This window comes from Crinia signifera, chromosome 2 (genome assembly GCF_055691185.1).
Source record: "Crinia signifera chromosome 2, ASM5569118v1, whole genome shotgun sequence".
Lineage (NCBI taxonomy): Eukaryota > Metazoa > Chordata > Amphibia > Anura > Myobatrachidae > Crinia > Crinia signifera.
This window is the reverse complement of record NC_139218.1, coordinates 252,520,293-252,540,939: the sequence shown is the minus strand read 5'-3', so window position 1 is coordinate 252,540,939 and position 20,647 is coordinate 252,520,293. Positions and strand designations below refer to the sequence as shown.

General features: G+C 43.7%; 1 protein-coding gene across 2 annotated transcripts in view; it reads right to left on the bottom strand.

The window, feature by feature from the left end:
- The window catches only part of GPM6B (glycoprotein M6B), a 127,976-nt gene extending 107,581 nt beyond the window's left edge, over positions 1-20,395 (bottom strand). The window contains exon 1 of one of the 2 annotated variants that reach the window (XM_083174296.1): positions 20,239-20,395. In XM_083174296.1, coding sequence (XP_083030422.1) covers positions 20,239-20,242 — 4 coding nt within the window. In that variant the 5' untranslated portion in view covers positions 20,243-20,395. The remainder of the gene's footprint in view (positions 1-20,238) is intronic. The other variant, XM_083174293.1, reaches the window with a different exon arrangement.
- Between the last annotated feature and the right edge of the window lie 252 nt (positions 20,396-20,647).

Below are 20,647 nucleotides of genomic sequence, written 5' to 3'. Positions count from 1 at the left end.
AGTTCTGAACCCGCCTGAGGCCTTGCTTATAACAAATAACCGGGAGTAATACCCCAGTCCTCTTTCTTTTAACGGAACTTCTTCGACTGCTTTTGTGTCGATCAGATCCTGCACGCTTAATTTCAACACCTCCTTTTCTGTTTCCGATAAAGGAAGATTGGAACTTAAAAACTTTGCCCATTTTGGCTTTAACAGAAATTCTAACTGGTATCCTTGAGATACTATCTCTAGGACCCATTTGTCCGAGACGTTCTGTTCCCAGACGTGAGCAAATTCCAGCAGTCTTCCTGCTACTGGAATCAACTCTATGGCGCCTCTGGCATCACTGCTTCTGAGTTGTACCAGAGCTTTCGCCTCTTTTTTTAATGTACTGGCGAAAAAATGCCCGTGACGTGCCTGATGCGTACTTGTCACGAAAAGGCCTACCTGGCCTGTATGACCTGGCCTGTCTAAATGACTGCCTGTTAGAGTAGGAATTAAATCTACCCCTCCTATCTTGGGGTAACCTGACCGATTTACCCCCCGACATCCTCTGAATCATTTGGTCGAGCTTACTCCCAAAGAGAAAAGCACCCTCATACGGAAGTGTAGCCAGTTTATTTTTAGAGTGCGAATCCGCCGACCATGACTTCAGCCAGAGCGCCCTCCTGGCCACTACTCCTGAAGTCAGGGACTTGGCTGAGAAATCCAACATGTCTAGTGATGCCTCACAGACATAGTCTATAGCCATTTGTATTTGAGCCAGGCTCTTGCTCATATGATCTCGGGAGGTTTTGTCCTGCATATCATCTTGCAATGCCGCACACCATATGCGTAATGCTCGAGACAGAGAGGCTATGGCTACGCCTGCCTTCATAGACACAGAGGTTGATATATGCAAACGTTTCAAAGCACTCTCCATCCTTTTTTCCATAGGGTCCTTTAAAGAAGCACCGTCTTCTAATGGAATAGTCGTGCGGGTAGTAACCTCAGACACGGATGCATCAATTTTGGGCACATTGCTCCATTTCAAAAAGTCCTCATCTTCTAAGGGAAACATCTTATCAACCCTTTTAAAGGACCCGACACGTTTGTCCACATTATTCCACTCTTTTATCAATATATCCTTGACAACCTTGTGGACCGGAAAGCACCTGCCTTTCCTTGATCTATCCTCAAAAAGAGTATCCAGCTCCGTCTTAACTGGCTGCTTATAATTCAAGGTCTTATATAGATTTTTCAACACCACTTCCACAAGACCTAACTCAAACAAACGCTCGTCTTCAACCACTTCTCCAGACTCGGCCGTGGAACCACCTGTGCCGTCATCAGAACCGGCCCCTACTGATCCACCGTCATCGTCCACATCCAAACTGGTCTGAGACCTAGACCTCTTATTGCTAGTGTATTCTTTCTTAGAAACAAAATTCTTCTCCATCCACTCTCTAAGCTCTGAAATCTGGCTAGACACTGAAGCAGCTTCCTTCTTCTGAAGACAATATTTGCCTAATACATCCTCTCCAACAAACGATTTGTCACACTCTGGGCAAATCTTATCCAATCTCTTTTTGGCTGTCTTCTTTTTGGCAACTACAGACACTAAAATAGAAGAAAAGATAGACTAACTAACTGACTACAACCAGCATAAAAAAGAACAATAACCAGTCCTCACTGAGGACTTACCTGGGCAGCGGTATATTCACATTAGGAGAGGCTTCCTCCATATTGCAGCTGAAGTTCCACTCTAGCACACCACGCAGGAAGAAGCAGCAGCGCCTCATACACCGGCCAGGCGCTATATATACTAGCACTTCCGCATTGTGGAACGCACGCGACCTGCAATGGAACGCAGGCCGCATGCTGACGCGTCGCATATGCGTCACTTCCTCCCCGGCGCCCCTCACACAGGACGCCTAGTAAGGAAGCGCTGGATGCTTCCTGTCTGTGGAACGCACGCGGTCTGCCTATGCAACGCAGACCGCGCGCCGGAAGCCCGCGTCACTTCCCCTCCGGCGTCTGCTGCTCCCACACCAGGAACAGACGCCAGGCATCCGTGACACGCTGGACGCCACTGCGCCCGCCTCCTAAGTGCTCCGGACTCACCATCACCACGCCATGGCCACCGCACTCAGGCTCCTGGTGAGTCCCATACTGCTTATACCTTACTTCTGTCTCCGGGTTATAGGCTCCGCCAATCCGTCTCAGTGAGCACAGATCCATGCCTCCGGCTCCGGATCCTATATACAGGGTAAGGCACCGCCACCCCTCGCTGCCAGGTCTTTTACCTTTACCTCTGACTCTAATCTAACTACCTGTTCACAGATAGAGGAGACAGGAAAAAAGACTATGGTTTAAGGGGAGGTGCTCAGTTATATAGCAGGAGGAAGAGGAGGAGCTGGATCCTAGGGAGGAAAAAACTACCTGTCTAATTGGGAGAGAGAGGGGGATAAAACCCAATGTAATGGCTGCCATGAAGTATGAAGGAGAAACATACATATATATACACACACACACTGTATATGATCAATATATTCTCCATGCACAAAAGATATATATGATTTCACACTACATTTCTTTTACAGCAACCAGTTGAATTCCCAATTAAACAAACGTAACATAATTAACATAATGGCACAGATTAACAATGGAAAATGGGAGACTCAGCAGATATTGGCAGACAATGCTTTCATTATTCAGTTACAAAAATAAATAAAAGAAAGATACTTGTTTTGAACAGAGTGCTTGCCCGAGTGCCAATGGATATTATAAACAAAGGACAAAGATGCCAATGTACCAAAAAATAAAAAATGCTACATACAATGTCAAAGGGTTAGAATAAAACAAATGCAGCTCATGTCAGACGCAAAACGACATTTTACAAGGGCTTCTATACATAATCTATTGTTCTATGTACTTCATCAGGGACCAATAAGGTTGTAAAAACATTTAATAGTGGCTGAGAGTCATTTGAATGAAGATATCATTACATTTTACACCTCACTCTATGCTCTACAGTCATTACTGGAAGGTGACGGTCAATCATAGAACAAAATTCAGAGCACTTATTAACGAGTGATGCTGGTAAGCCAGGGCTGTTCGTCCCATGGCTTGTGGCCACTTCCGGCCCCAGACTTAAAAAATACAGTGTGGTTTCTACTGGTTACATTACTTTTGCCTGCCTAGCCAGTCTTCATAAAAGTGTCATGGATAACAAGCCACCATCCACTTAACTATACAGCTACAATGGTGTAGAACTCAGTCATTGGGATTAAAAAAACTAATCATTCCTGAATTGTTTTGTGGATAATGGAAGATACAGCACCAACCAGTTACACCAGGAACTATTCAACTGTGCAGTAACATCACATGGATTTGATGTTCATTGAACTGTGTGTAAGCCTCCCATTCCTTATAGATAGGGGCACAGTAACCATGGAATATGTTACTACAAATATTACACCATGCCTTTGACTCAAGCATTTTCATTCTCTAATGGTATCAGCCGTTATTGATGTCCTTTTTCCTACAGACTTCTGTACTAACAATATCTTACCAATGGCGGTTTCTGCTAACACTAGAAAACGGAGCAGCCTTCCTCACTGTAGCTTTCTCCCACTTACATGGAGGACTTAGTTCTTCTACAAGGTATGCAATCCCTAGTTTTTAGGTTCACATATCATTTAGGTTAACAGAATGAATCCTAAAATAAGGTGGACTGCCGTTAACTGCTATATGAAAAGATACAACTTTGCTTTAAGGAATCCTGAAACATTGCCATTCCTTTAAAAAAAAAAAAAAAAAAAGTAAAATATCAATATTTAAGCTGCTACAAAACAAAGGAGAAACAAAGCTTATGAATGAGACAAACACCCCTTATATACAGCCTTAACCTGGGTTATTGAAAGATCCCCCCTGGGCACAGTTCAGTGGAAAAGGTTCCTTCTAAAAATTACTCGGTAGTCCAACACAGGGAGCTACCAGAGTCAGACCCATGTAACTGAAGTTAAACTCCATGCAACACATCCTGTTAAAGCCTACGGAGAGCCAGAAAACCAGTACTCAGAGAAGATGTCATCTACAAGGACTAGCAGAGGGAAGACCCATTAGTAACTCGGGTACAGCCTGTGGTGTGAACAGGATTTCAAGCTACCCGGTTCAGACCTGAGATTTAAATGCACTGTACCCGCCTGTTCCATACAGATCATGAAACAAAAGTTATGTCAACACCGAAAATATTTCATATAATACCACGTCCTGCATCATTTTAAAAAGTGCATCGCAATCATATGGATAGACTAGTGAAATTCTGTCATAAGTTGTATTTGCATTCACAATGACTATTCTTTATATAGTGACTTTGCTGTTACATTTGTTTCGAATTCTAGCACTGGAGGAGCACCTATCAATGGTACTTGACATCAGATATTCCTGACGTTGGGTAAAACATTATATTGCATCTAACTTTATATAGTCAGTAAAGTAAAAAAACATGCAGTTTTGGCAATGAAGAAATGCTCATGACCAAACACGGTTGTGATACATTTTTATTTGATAGTGGTATTGTTTATTACATTTTCAGCACATCAAGCAATAGTTAAGAAATACAACAAATATAGTATTCTGCACTTATTTCATTACAATATTAAAATGTGCAACCTTCTCTGTGTCAAAACATTCATGGTCAAATACGCAAAAATCTAAGGTTGTTCCTGGAAATTGCAGACCGTTGGCAACTATGTTGTTTTCTATGACTTTCTGCTGAGCGGTTTATTTTCACATATGTCCTTTTTGCGGAAAAGATTAGGAACTCAAATAACACACGCTCATATTCCTGTGCACATAAGCTCTAAATTCTGGCTTGAAAAATGCTGCAAAGATATTCAGCAAATAGTTATATTTCAAGTGCTGAGAAAACAAAAACAAATAGAAAAGTGTGATCTGCCATTTTGTTTAATTAGCTATTATCAGTTCTAGGAGTACCCCAGGCGAATTTCTGCCGCGGTCAATACTAGGGCAGATGCGTAAGAGAAAACTTCATCCAAAGCGGTGAGTGACAGATACTTCTCAGAACATGCTATGCAACAATCTCTACCTATGGTTGTTTGAGTATGGTATGACCATTCATCTGAGAATTTGCTTGCCTATTGTGATTTACCTATCCAATATTCTATGGCAAAATCTCACTGTATTAAAAGATATGATAATGTGATCATACACAAAACAATTGCTGATTGAATTGCGATTTCTTATGATGAACTATTGATTTCTACATATTTTAACATTATGCTGAGCACCATTAGCATATTGTGTTTAATATAGGATTTGGTGGTTCTCATTTGTGACAAGGCAGTATAGGCCTGTTTGAGTCTTGGGGCTTTTTTCTTTTGTTTGTACCAGCTAGAGATCACCTTATATTTGAATCCACTTCCCAAGCTAAAAAAGTCATTATGGCAGGCATGAAATTTTCTCAGGTCAACCTTTTCCTATACAACATTAGAGATGCAGGGTGTGGTCACTATGTCTACAAGCGTTTTTCATGTTTTTTTTTTTTTTTTTTTAAAGGTGGTTTTTTAATACTTTAACCCCTTGAGTGGTGGGTTTTGCTGGGGCAGGACAAACCTACCAGGGCAGCAAAACCCACCACAGAGCGGTGCCCCCCCAGTCACTCCCCCCTAATCTCCGCTCCGGCGATCGTGTGCCGGAGCTCCCCTGCCTCAGCCACAGTTCACAACAGGTGGCAGGTTCGGGGATGTTCGGGGCGGCTCGGCCGCCTGCTCCCTGCAACTAATGGCGGTGGGGGCAGTGGCAGGGGAGCTCCAGTGGAGCCGAGAGTTGAGGGGGAATGATGGGAGGGGAGAGGAGGTGGGGGGTGCCCGGACAGGTGATGCGCCAGTGGTGCACAGCTGCAGGCACCCCTGGCGCACACTTTAATATAGGTGGTATGCCCAGAAAGTTTCATGGACAGCCCGCTGCAGCAGCGCAGTTGAGCCCGGAAAAGAAATTTCCGGGCATACCACTCAAGTTGTTAATATCCAAGTGGTCATTGAGTGAGAATATAAAATAGTGTGCTGAGCCCGACCAGAGGATTTCTGCTTGTAGTCCTGAGATGTGAGAAGACATCAGACTAAACATCAGACTAAACTAATGCTGTAAAACGAAATCCTGCTGTTAGCGCAGCAGGCATAGCTGCAGGCACCTAAATTGAAAAATGCTGGTACTTGGGACTTAAATTGCGTTCTTGGAGTGTAGAAGGACTTAGCATGTGGGATAGTTTCTAGCACTTAACCTGGATTCTATGGGTTAATATACATTACCTGTAGGTTTACTGCGCAGGAAAATTGAGGAACAATTGAACAGTTCTGGGTGTGTAACCCAAAGCTTTACCCGTGAGATTATCTGCCCTATTAACTAGAATAAAACTTCTATTTCTGTAAAAGCAGGTCAGTGCAATGCACCCTACGCCCATATTCACTGGCTATAAGAGCTAAAGGTCACCATTCTCAAGCACAAGTTGCCAGTGATATTCAAAAACAAGTTAGATAAAAATAAAAGTTTGTGTATAATACATTTCTTCTGCAACTACTTAACCCAGAAATGCAATTAATGGCTTGAAGACACATTGTGTGAAAGCACTGCATTTTTATTCATATCATTATTTGCCATTTTGTGGCAGTGTTCGAAAAGAACCGTCAAACTGACAGTTTCCCATGTGAACTATTTAATCCAACACAATGGTGTCACATGACCAGTCATTGTCAGAGGGTTACACCATGTTGTGAACAAAAGCCAAAGACCCATTCACACAAATGATTCAGCCAGACAATCAGATTAAGCCATAGCCGTATTAGCCCAGTTAGAATACTGCAATCTGTAGAGCGGTGTAGTTATTTGGAGATGCCATGATTTGTGTAATATCCATTCACTTTAAAAGACAAAAGGGCTTTATTTGGAGTTAGGAGACAAACTAACCCTGTTAGGGGGGGGGGGATCTTGATTTCCAATCTAAAGTCACTGCATGCATGCTGTATCTCTAATACCCCTTTTAGACCAAAACGCCGGGTCGCACCCGGCTTTTTGGACCCTGGTTGAAGCCGGGTGAGACCCGGCGTTTAGGGGCATTTACACCGGACGGGCTTAAGCGCCCCTTCCCGGCGCTTGAAGATGACAGCGCGATGTCATCTTCAAGCGCCGATCGATGCGCCGTACCCGGAACGCTGCTGGGGGCAGCCCAGCACTAAGGTAAGCTGCTAGGATGCCCCCAGTCCCTGCGCGCACCCCCGCCATTGGACAGGAGGTGAATGGATGCCGCACACAGGCATCCGTTCACCTCCCTCCCCCGCCGCCGCTGTTGTCTGCAGAGTATAGCAGACAGCAGCGCCGGCTGTCATTCATGTAAATGGGAGCCGGGTCATCCGACCCGGCGTTCCCATTTACACCGCCCTCTACCCAGGTCCTAGCCGTGTTCTACCCAGGTCAGGACCTGGGTAGAAGTCCCGTGTAAAGGGACACGGCGTTAGGGATTTACACCGCCGAAGATCCGGGTCTGACCCGCCGCTGACCCGGATTTTTCGGCGGTGTAAAAGGGGTATTACTACCACCATTGTGTGCACCTAAAAAAACAACAGTTGAAGTGTACGATGGTGTCAATTTTTTTCCTTATACTTAATAGGAGTATCACACATCATATACAGGACAATACAAATCCTGTACTACTAGTGCCTAAACAAGTGTGCTTTAACTACTTTAAAACAGAGATGGCTCTCAATTTTGATCTGTTTTTATATGTGGTATTATCAGGTAGTATAACAATAAGCAATTAAATGACCCAGAGTGGGTACGATTATCATATAAGGGGTGTATGATATGCTGTTACCGAGAGCATTGAAGGTCGTTAGATATAAAAAAAATTATAATTGGATCTGTCAGAAATGGACGTTTTCCGACAATCCACAGACTTTCCAACACTCGGTACATTGAATACCGCCTGTCGATGCACTGTCGGAAGCAGTTGGACTCTGGGATTGAATAACCCCCTTAGTGTTATGGACTGCCAGAACAGAGACAATTTGATGGGGCCTGATGGCTTGATCATATCTTTGCAAATATATGCCACTAAAGCCCCCTACACACTAGACAAGTAAGAAATATCGCTCAAAACAGCCCTTCTGAGCGATCCCAATGCCAGCACCATGCTGCCGCCCCCAATAATGCCAAGTTCACTCAACGCCTAGTGCAGGGAATGAGAACCTTCGACTCTCCAGCTGTTGTTGAGCTACACATCCCAGCATGCCCAATTTTTGCATGGCCAAATAGCAAAACTGTAGCAGGGCATGCTGGGATGTGTAGTTCAACAACGCCTGGAGAGCCGAGGGTTTCTCATCCCTAGCCTAGTTTGTACCTGACTTAAGATTTCAAAATCTTTATTCTCAAGCAATGTTCATATCTAAAGCTCCGCACACACGGAGCAATACATTGCTCAGTGTCCCATTTTCATCAGCGACCAGAGATGGACCACCCCAGGACAGTCGCCCAGTACACATTTAGTGACCATATCCCCGGCAATAGAGGCTAGAATCGCCCCATGTGTTCGGTGCTTTATTGCTCATGCTTTTTGGTGTGCTGGTGAAAAATGTTTCTCTTTTTTTCTAACACAGAACAAAAGCAAGAAAAGGGTCACTTACAGATGAAACCAAACAGAAATACATTGAAACATTCGGAGCTAAGAAAAGAATGGCTCATATTTGAGACCGTCTGTAATTAAAGAGTCGTAGTTTGTGGTTGTATCTAATGGATAATATTTTGTGCGGCACAGCAAAAAGGAATACTTCTCACTATTTACACTGTAAAGAAGAAACCGCAAAGAAATAAGTTAGCCAAAATCCGGCATACTTCCTTAGAAACCACAGAACCAGAACACTGGACCAGCACTCTCATAAAATAAAAAGCTCAGAATTATTATTATTTTTTTTTATAAAGTGAACATAGAATGAGTAGATTTAATGTATATGGTTTTCACATAGACACATTTGCAACATAAAGAAAAATAACACTAGTTCCACTTGATTTATTGTTTAAGCCAAAAATCACCTTACAGGGTTTCAAAAGTGCGCACGTATTTTTGTACTTCAAATAGAAGTTTGTAAATGTTTGTCCATCAAGACTGCTATTCAAACATTCACCTCAAATATTGTTTCTTTTGGAACCAAAGCCTTGAAAAAGCAACACTAGTTTAATGCTAATTCGCCTCTATAAAAGACAGCTGTTAGGGTTGGAAACAATGGATACAAGCCAAGACAGGCATTAAATGTAGAAGAATAGTAATAGAGCAACTGGTCTGCCTTCTGGGTATCAATCATTTCAGTTGTGGCACATTTTCTAAGCAACTACAGGATAAAACTGATGGTACAAGTGGCTGCTGCCTACAATGATGCAGAACTGGCTTTTTCCTTTTACTGGCATTGCAAATTGCAGCTAAGCTACACATCAGTGCAGATATTTGTCAGTCTAGTGATTTACACACACCACATTTTGGGTAGGCGGCACAGTTTCACACTGGCCTGTATGCATGAATCATGTAATTTGCACATGTGTGTCAGAGGCCACTGTTCCATACTGTATTTTATATTTATTATATGTGATATTTTGATCATGCAATGAAAAAGCATACAAACCTGAAAAGGTAAATTATAGCAACATAACACCTATAGCAGACAGGAAACCAAGATACAAGCATGTTACCCATCACTGCACAGAAAAAAATATTTTTAGATGAAGATACACAGCAAGATTTAAAGCAAAATTCGATCAAAATGTTTAATGTATACTACAACAATGGCGGGAAACAGGTGGATTGCCAGGACCTTCATCTGGGCAATGCCTTTGTGCCCCATTCCAAGTAATCTGCTTTCTTGAAGAGCAAAGAATAGGACACAAGGTCAAACAACACATCCAGAGATCCGACGACATGGCGAAGGTTTGGTGCGTACAACTTTAAAATACTTGGTTCTTGGCCTGTGTTTAAATGGCATGCAGCAACAACCACTTGCCCCCTCTTCCCCTAATGGATTTGATAACTTGGTGTGTGATTAGCAGACAGTATTTAGGCCAAATGATCTGTTCCTCAGCTGCAGCAGCCATATTGTATACAGGTGCAGATGTATCAAATTAATCAGCACAGTCTCTAGCCCCACAGCAACTAGTGTTCATTGTACCACCTGGTTTAGATTTTTAAGGCGCTATTGTGAAACATAAGACATATATATATGCGATGTAAAATAATAAATAAGGTAGAATAAAATATATGTAACAGTGTGCTTGCCTGTGGAAAAAGATGGTTAAAATTGAATGTATACAGCTCTTATTGGAGTACTGTTTGGGTTTTAGCGTTTGTGCGGAGGCTCCGGGGATTGGCGCTTGGGTGAAACAGTCCTACACTTTCCCTACAATACCTCGCGGTCGTCTTGCGGGGATGTCCGTGCAGGGCTGTCACTCTCGATGTCTTCAGCGTCACCCGGCTTCTCCGTCCGATCGTGGTGACCGGAAGTTCGGGTAGCGTGTTTCCGGTCCTTCGTTACACGCTCCCGGCAATGTGTGTCCAACGCGTTTCAAGTTTGGCACTCTTCATCAAGAATCCTTGATGAAGAGTGCCAAACTTGAAACGCGTTGGACACACATTGCCGGGAGCGTGTAACGAAGGACCGGAAACACGCTACCCGAACTTCCGGTCACCACGATCGGACGGAGAAGCCGGGTGAAGCTGACGCTGAAGACATCGAGAGTGACAGCCCTGCACGGACATCCCCGCAAGACGACCGCGAGGTATTGTAGGGAAAGTGTAGGACTGTTTCACCCAAGCGCCAATCCCCGGAGCCTCCGCACAAACGCTAAAACCCAAACAGTACTCCAATAAGAGCTGTATACATTCAATTTTAACCATCTTTTTCCACAGGCAAGCACACTGTTACATATATTTTATTCTACCTTATTTATTATTTTACATCGCATATATATATGTCTTATGTTTCACAATAGCGCCTTAAAAATCTAAACCAAATCTATATCCCAATTGAGGCAGCTGAAAGACCGCCAGCGCAGGAACATACACCGATTCTATTTCATTGTACCACCTGCCATCTCTGAAAACCCATGCAGTTCCTTTTCCCTGCCTAGGGTGTCGCTGTCTGCTGTGGTGTTTCTAGCACAGGTCTGGTTTGCATATCAGTGCTGATATACAGACCACACTGTGCTAGAAGCACTGCCACAGACAGCGACACCCCAGGCAGGGAAGAGGAACTGCATGGGTTTTCAGAGATGGCGGGTGGTACAATGAACACTAGCAACCATAGGTAAGGATTCAGAGCAGTACAAAGTTCAAATACGGGAGCCGCTCCAAAAATGCACGTTCCATAGCTATACACCCGACGCCAGCGCATGCCTATGAATACCCCTTTCACACCCAGTTTCAAGTCTGGTGAAAAAGTAAAGTCTGTTACCGGAGAATCTGGTCAAAGTTAGCACTGACTAGGGTAGCCTGCGATTTGAAAAGTGTGACCAGTGTTATTGTTTTTGCACATATCGTGCTCATTAAGCTTGGTAAAACACGACCAAACTAATTAGCACACCATAAAAAGTCTTGTGTGAAAACAGATGACTTTCCCCGACTTCAGCTCACCCAGAATAGCTCAGTTGGGTGCCCTCTGCCTGCTGTGAAAACAATTGAATACAGCCATAGAGCCCAATCACCGCTTTGTGTGATGATGTCATCATGGGCCTTCCCCGTGGCTGGCTAGTACAAGTCATGGCATTGCACAGCAAATCACAGGGGTGCGATTGTGAGATTCAAAAGATTGTGATTTGCTGTAAATTGACATCTAGTGTTTTGATTTGCATCCCATAGTATAGTTTGTTTATGCATGTGCTTGCGCCAATACATACCCTAATGAATCCAGCTTCTTATTACTGCATTTTAATCAAAGTTGATACTGAATATGACAAAAGCTATTTTCTTGTGCATGCTCACATTAGAGGGCATCACATCTAGGGGTATTACATTGAGAACTGCTTACTGAATACCGGGACAGACCATACAGAAAAGGTTTATCCCCAGGAGGAGAAAAGTAGCCTGGAATGGCTTCTTTTAACAGACTTTTGCATTTGCCACAGGCAACATATTTTCTTTGATCATGGAGCACACACACACACACACAAGGCCGGCGCAAGTGCAGAACGGGTGTTGGCAGCGTGAAGTACAGTGAGAGATGGCAAGATAAAACCGCGGCCTCTTCCTGCTTTTCCCCACTGCCTGGCACACATTACACTATCCAGAGACGGAGTGATGTTTTTGATACAAGTTTATTATGTCATTTTTATAAATATTGTTTGTTTGCAGCCCCTATAGAACCCTATGGGGTTACAGGACTGTACACAGACAAACAAATAACTGGACAAATCAGTGATTTTGACCTTTAAATAGAGAAACAATATTTCAGGCTTTCTTCAGATAAATTGATTTACTAATTAGACCATCAGGTCACGGGTATGGGTCTAGGGTCGGAAGTCAATAGGCCAACCACTGTTTGTCGACAGGTCATCAACACATGGAAAATGTCGACATGGAAAATGTTTTCACATTTTTGGTGTCTACGTTGACATGGACACCATATAAGTGTACCACTTCACTCGCCATGCTTTGGGCACGGTGTCCCACCAATGTGCCCACTATTATAATTTAACTATCCACTTGGATAATAAAGTATGCAAAACAAAATAAAAATTAAAAACTTATGTCGACCCTTTCCATGTTTACAAATTGCATGTGTCGACATTAAACTGTCGACATGTTGACTGCAGCTTCAAATTAATTTAAAAAACCCTTTCAAAAAAGGAAAAGTGGGGACGTTGCTCATAGCAACTAATCAGATAAATGCTGTTTTATAGTACATTATAAAGAAAGGTACCAATAATATGGTTGCTATGGGAAATTCCCCCACTTCTACTTTTTATAAACTAACAAATCTAACAAAAAAAGGTCCTATGTTTACTGTACAGAGAGCATTAACAGATCATGGTTGTGAAAATGTATCAAAATTGTAATCAATGACTTCAGTATTTAACACCCAAAAGAAAGAAATGTTGGCTTTAGTAGAATGAACCAATCAAACATATCTTAAATTTCTGCTCTAAATGACTGGTTTAGTTTAGTTCCACTTTAAACTCCAGCTGTTTTCATTATGACAAAACCAATCTGTTAGACAGGTCAACATGTGGAAAAGTACTCAATGATGTTATTTAATGTGGAATATCAGTTCACCTTCCCGTGACATGCAATGGTTCACAAATAATGTTCCATGGAGATTTTTTCCAAATTGAGTGGTAGAGAAGACTTGTTTGCAAAAAATAAAATGTAAGTCTTGATCTAAAATTATCAGATACAACCAAAGAATAAATCCCCATACACACTACATGATATAGTAAGAGAGATATCACTCAAAAAGGGCTTTCTAAGCTACAGCTTTTACTATATCCTATTTATACTTAACTTTGAGTGCCAACATCTGTGAGAGATGTTCAAAATATCGGCTAGAAATGCCAGCGTCGCTCACATTTGTTATATGAATTCAAATACAAATTGTGTGTAAAAAAAAAAAAATAATTTAATTTTCTATATATGGTAAACATAACAGGCCATTATGATGCATAAATATGTTTGCTTGGCAAGTTTCTCACCTATTTTCACGAAACAACTTGGCACTGAAAGGGTTAATATCATTAACGACCACATGCAGATATATTTGGCTATATAGCCAATGGTAAAGAACACAGGTCTTCAACCTGTGGCCCTCCAGATGTTGTGGAACTACATGTCCCAGCATGCCCTGAGGTTTGTTGGCATGCTCTTATAGGAAAAAAATGTGGCAATGCATGTTGGAACATGTAGTTTCACAACATCTGGAGGGCCACAGGTTGAAGACCCATGGGATGATAGACAATGTCTAGGTCGACAAGTGAGTAAGTCAACATAGGCAAGGTCGACATGAGTTTTTTGGCGTCTATGTAACCGTACGTTGACATAGACACCGTATATATGTACCACTACGCTGGCCATGCTTTGGGCATGGCACCTTGTAACGCTTGGCACACTATTATATTACCACTTGGATAGTAAAATATGAAAAGTCACCTTTTTAAAAGGCGACTCATGTCATCCATTAGCTTGTGTTGACCCTTAGTAGGTTTGTGACCGAGTGATTGTCGACATAGACAAGGTCTATCCACTGACTACATAGCCTAGCCAACGACCTGCATGTTCAGTGGGCCCTAGCGACGTCACTGAACAATATCTTTTACCGATAATATTCAGTGTGTACACACAATATTGGCAACCTGCAGATATTCTTAACCAGTGGTGGTTTTTACCTACTGTATGGGCTGCAGCCCCCCCCAGGTAAAATCCGCCACTGTAGTGAAGCCAGATGCAGTCTGCGAGACTGCACCGGCTTCACTGTGACTGGCAGTGACTTCCTATTGGAAGTCCGACCTGCCAGTCACCAAGGTAATCCCATTGGGAGGTGTTCCCTCCCTCCAGGACGCCTTGCTGCGGGCTGCTGTGCAAAATTGGCAATTGCGCATGCGCAGTACCTATATCAGATGCCTGTCATTTGTATTGGCGCCGGGACCTGTTGCAGCCCATAGAAGTTGGCCACATGCGCAGTACATATGTTTGTACTGCCCATGCGCCAGTCCCGGAGCCTGTCATCATAGGACAGGTGCCGGGGACCGGGAGGAGTGCGGCAGCGGCGTCAGATGCCTGCATCGTGGTACCCCCACTGCGGCTGCGGCAGTCGCCACTGTTCTTAACTATAATCAGCTGAAATCTAGTGTTGATGGGGATTTAGGCAAGATGCTAATTCTGACAAGTTGATTTTTTTTTTTGGGACTGAAGATAATCATAAGGTGAGAATTCAGTTGCTTTTTGTATGCTTGCTGGAGTTATTTACTTGTTTTGGGCGACCATTACTTATCAAGCCCAAATGCACAGGGTATAGAAGTGTCACGTGTATTGCTGATATGGCAGTTAGGATGCCAAAACAGTTGAATTTTGTTCTAATTTCAGATTGCCACCATTGGCAGGGGGGATTGCTCCATCAAGAGCACCAAAAAAACAGTTCCCCCCCACCCCCAGAACTCTGTTTATATGTATTCTTATTACAGACATGACAAAATTCCTAATTTGTGCAACAGCATGGTAAGTCACACCATTGCATACAATCCTTTGATTTCGACTGCATGAGATAATTCGAAGGTTTGCATGCACATGAAATGGGTCTCCCAACCCTAGCGATGCGAGGACCCGCCAGGTCGGTTAGGCACGTCAATAAATGTTATGTACTGCACATAATACCAATCGAATTACATGAGTGATCGCATGTGGTTTTTAACAATGCAACCGGCGACAAGTTTGGGGAGCAGGGTGCAGAGCGCGGACGATGGGTTCCAGGACAGGGAGCCGGAGCACGGGTGGTGGGTTAAGGGAGTGGAGTCGGGTTTGGGGCTGCCCTGTTTTTTTACACTTTTTGTTTCAAATTCTACGGCCGCAGCTGAGCAGCACCAGTGCTCCTTCACAGCGCTACACTCCACCGCTGCCAGTCCTCGAGTGCAAGAAGAGAGCACTTTTGGCACCATAAGATGCGATGGGACATATTATCAGATCGCATAAGTGTATGGGAGCCATATGAGACAATCCTACAATAGTCTGCACCTACCTACACATTCTTGCCAGTCTCTACTGGGCCAGTCTCTACCAAGGTGAACAATTCAAGACTTATTATCATTCTATGAACTTTATTTGCTCTGTTCAGCAGTATCCGGATTCTTGACAAATACAAGGTGAAAACAGAGAATCCCAGGTCTTGTGCCAGATTGCAGCCCCTGGGCCTAATTCCGTACACAGAAGTGTGAAAATCACATACAGACAATTTTCACCATTCTGCACATAGCGTCAAAGTGTGATCGCATCTTGGAAGGATGCCATCGCAGTTTGACAGCGGCGTGGTCAAGGGTACTGTAACTCTGCGATTAGAGGGCATGGTCCAAACAGTTTATGGCTGCGTGACATCACAAACAGCCGCTGCAACGGATGCCGGCAGTGCCCCTGTCTTCACATAGGGGGCAACCCTAATCACCCAAAATGGGAAAGAAACAGTTGCAGCTTTGCTATTGTAGCAAAGCTGCAACTGAACCTCTGTATCATATCGGATAGGTCCCCTGGCTATACTTCTACAGCTCATCGCAGTGAGGTCGGGCTCTGTCAGGAATGATGAAAAGGACATATGGGCCCATTTATCAAGGATTGCATTTACAAAGCGATCTGGGAGGAATATTACCACCATGATTGTAAAATGAGATCCAATCACAGGGATGTATCATGCTCCACGCGCAGGGACAGCGCTACAAAAGGAGCCCGTCCCTGCAATATGCTGAGCTGGGCACCAAGGGGTCTGCGCATGGGCGGTTAGTGCTGACCTTCCTGACCATAGGCTACCGCCATCTCAGAATGATGGTAGCCCAGGGATGTGAAGTGCTGCTGACCAATGTTGATACATCGGGCAGCTTTGCATTCCCCATAGAAACCTATGAAGTATGCGGCTGGCGGCAGTGCAGAAGGGATCGGGGATTCCTGCTGCGGTCCCTCCTAATACATTCCAATGATACTTAATACTTGCAGCTAACCCCCATAAATGGGTGTTTTCTGGGATTTAGCAGCAAATATGAATGATAAACGGGCCCCATAGACACTGAAGATTTAGAAGAAACCTTGGGTGAGATTTAATAGGAGAGATTCAGAAAGTGAGAGATTAGGCGAGAAATCTCCAGTTTTTTTAAAGCGGCAATCATTTACACTGCAAAATCAAACTGGTTTTGCAGTGTAAATGATTGTCGCTTTAAAAAAAACTGGAGATTTCTAACTTTCTGAATCTCTCATCCTATTAAATCTCACCCCTTGTCACTGCTAGATCCCAACAGTGGCCACCAGGAGCTGCGCCCTGACACCACAGTGGGGGTGAGCTTCCTTGCTGAGCTTTCTGCCCTGGTATTGTTAGTATAGACCAGGGGTCCTCAAACTATTTTGCTCTGGGACCCCATCAGACAATAAAAATAGTTATGGGACCCCAGCAAGAAGGTCATCACGTCACATGTGTAGTCAGCAGGCAGCACATACATGGCTGCATTGTGGAGGCACAACATGATGGGAGGAGTCTAACATAACAGACAATTCAACAGATTTTTCAGACTCCTTAAATCGCTGACAGATTAGAAAAGTCATCAGACTGATGGTCAGCAACCCCATGCTGAGAAGGTCGGGACCCACTTTGGGGTTAGGACCCACAGTTTGAGAACCGCTGGTATAGAGAAAGTTCACATTGTTCTGACAACAATGCAGAATATCCAGTCTATCTGGTGGGAACAAAAATCTGGTAATGTATGGGAGCATATGAGAATCAACCATTTTTTCAGAAACACTGGAAAACAGACATTGGTCATTCAGACAAATTGGTTCAATCCAATTAATTTAACAAATTTATCTGAACAATCTTTTTGTCAATTTTCCAGCATTTGGGAGCAAATGGTTGACTGTCATATGCTCCTATACATTATCAGATTAGACCAGACAGATACATTTTAGGAGTGTGTCCAGGTTTCACTTTGGCGTGAATCTAGATGCACCTCGGCAAACTGTGTGTCTGTTATAAAAACCTGATTCTGTATGGTGGCAACATCCAAAATGAAGCTGTATTTAAACTGTAAGATGCAGCTATACATCATGAAAAGAACTGGAAAGGTGCGTACACACTGGCCGATATATCAATGCACCATCGGCCAGTGTGTACGATAATTATATATGTGAACAACATCGTTCACAGATATTTCACGTCGGCTGTGCAACACAGCCAATGCCTGATATATCTAAATATATAGTGTTCCTTCTAGGAACTGCACAGAGCAGGGCAGTACTGCACGGGAGCTGCATAAGGGGGGTGGACCGGGTCTGCCGACACCACCGTTGTGGGCAGGCCAGTGCCGCCGACGGCACGAAATGGGTGCGCTCAGGATGCTGACATCACGAAAGGGGGCAGGCATGGCCCCAGCGAATTCACTGCTGGAAAGTGCAGCTCATCTACGATGGCGCTGGGCTTCCCCTTGTGCACCGGTGGGGACAGGCAGCAGGCTATTTTAGCAGAGCACTGCTAGAGGGGCAGGGCGCATTTTGCCCTTTAAAAATCGGGCAGGGTGAACACAGGGTGCCTAGGGTGAACACTAAGATATTTCGGCACATCGTGCTGCGTATACGGAAGATCTGCCGATCCGCCCGTACAGCCACGCCGGGAGCTGGGTGATTGACAGCTCAGTGTGCACATCGCCCACCCATTTGTGACATCAGTCCAGACGGATCATCAGGGTATATAGATAACACGCTGCACGATCCATCTGTAGATGTAACTGCAGATCGATTGATTTGCAGATATATCTACCAGTGTGTAACCAGCTTTAGTTACCCACATCCCAATTTAGAAATAACTTTTTACAAAATGAAAGACAACGCTCAAATTTGAAACTCTTGATTGGCACTTTCAGATTAAATCTAGTCATAGACAAAATGGAATGGAACACAGAAGGTGTGAGCATCAGACTAGGACTCAATGTGGGTACACACCTAAAGATTTATCTGTCCAATCTGTCTGGTGGGAACAAAAAAATGGCAATGTATGGGAGCTAATAACAGTCAACCATTTGCCCCCAAATGCTGGAAAATGGACAAGAACAATTGTTCGGATAATTTTATTAAATCAAATGGATTTTACCAATTTGTCTAAATGACCACGGTCTGTTTTCCAGTGTTTGGGAGAAAATATTGATTCTCATATGCTCCTATACCAGTGGTTCCCAAACTGTGTGCCTAGGCACCCTGGGGTGCCTCAGGACACTTGCAGGGGTGCCTTGGGTTGGTGGACAGGATCAATTCAAATTATTTATGGTCAATGTACCAGGCAAAAACAGTGCTTGTGGCTGGCAATCATAATATATGTGGACAAGCAGATGCAAATCCTGTCCCTCAACAGATAACTGTGACATACAGTATAAGCACAATGCACTTAATTTAATATTTTTTTCTGAATACCTCGATAAGAAGCATTTGGTCTGGGGGTGCCTTGAAAATATTTTGATGCTCTAGGGTGCCGTGATTCAAAAAAAGTTTGGGAACCACTGTCCTATACAAGATTTGTGTTCTCGCCAGATAAATTGGACATACAAATCTGTAGGTGTGTACCCAACTTTATTTGTTCTATATGTGTGAAATGACTGTTTGCTTAGTGGGTGACCTGTGTGAAAAATTGCTAAGTGCAATATCAGAGCAGTTGTAAAGAAGCAACACACAAACTGCAAATGTGCACTTGCCAGCAAGTGGAGCACATCACCCCAACCCAGCATCTTTACTTATCTCTTCCCAAAGAAACACTGACTTGTGTAATAAATGTAAAGCAGCCCTATGCCCTGCCACAAAGATGGGTCTCACCAGGGCCCAATGAATGTGCAAAGTACTAATCAGGAACCTGCTGTGCACAGAAATTCCATATAGTAGTATTTAAATCGCAGCACAGACACAGACCACTTGCAGTAAGTAAGCAGAATGGACCAGAATCATGGAGAATTATATAAAACTATATGAAATAGCTTTGTACAAATGTAGAACAGCTATTACGCTTAGACCATTATTGTTGTTTATACCTCACACACAAAGTTGACATCATGGATTTTAGAACACAAGCAAGGACAATAAATTGTCTGTGCAGCTAAATAGTGATTTCACTGGCCAATAAAGCAAAGAATCCTGCTGTGTGTATACCATCAGTGACTGCTAGGGCTGGCTGTGCTACTACTTCCAAGCACAACTCTCGTTAAATGGTTTCAGAATTTCACCAAGAAGCTAGCATTATCTCAGCACTGATTAGTAAATCGGCTCATGTTCTTTACTCCCCGGTGCTTTATCAGCAAGGGCACCTGGTCATTGCATTTCTATCATCATGCACAACGCAAATCAGCATCCTCTTGGGGGGGAATAGAAATTAATAACTAAAAGTTTGCAAAGTTTGGTGCTAGCCCCCATTTGTCCCAAGCGCAGGGTGCATCACGGTAAGGAAAGCTGCAGAGAGGATGGGAAGAGGTTGGGGGAACACAGAGTACATTCCTTAGGTTACTTACCCATGATTTCGCCTCTGCTTCAGCCCTGTCCTCTTCCCCCTGCTCTGCTCTGTGTGCGAGTCAGTGTGCTCAGCAGCGCCGCTTGCTCTTACTTCATTGGGACTGTAGTAGCCTGCCCTAAGCCGCCCGGCACCTCTGCAGCACATAGGGAGGGAGGAGGGGGCGGTGATGTCACGGACCAGGTCCCCAGCTGTGGGATGGGTGGAGCCTGGCGCGTGCAGTAAGGGTGTGACGTCACCGGAGCCACAGTTTAGTAGCTTATTCTTATGTCAAATTAATCTCTCTCTCTCTCGTCCTATTTCCCTTATTGCAGCATGAAAATAATTGGGACCTGTGTCCTTATGCTAGGTACACACCAGGACGACTAGGGCCCGATCAGCACAATCTAGATCCAATTCCGATCAATCGG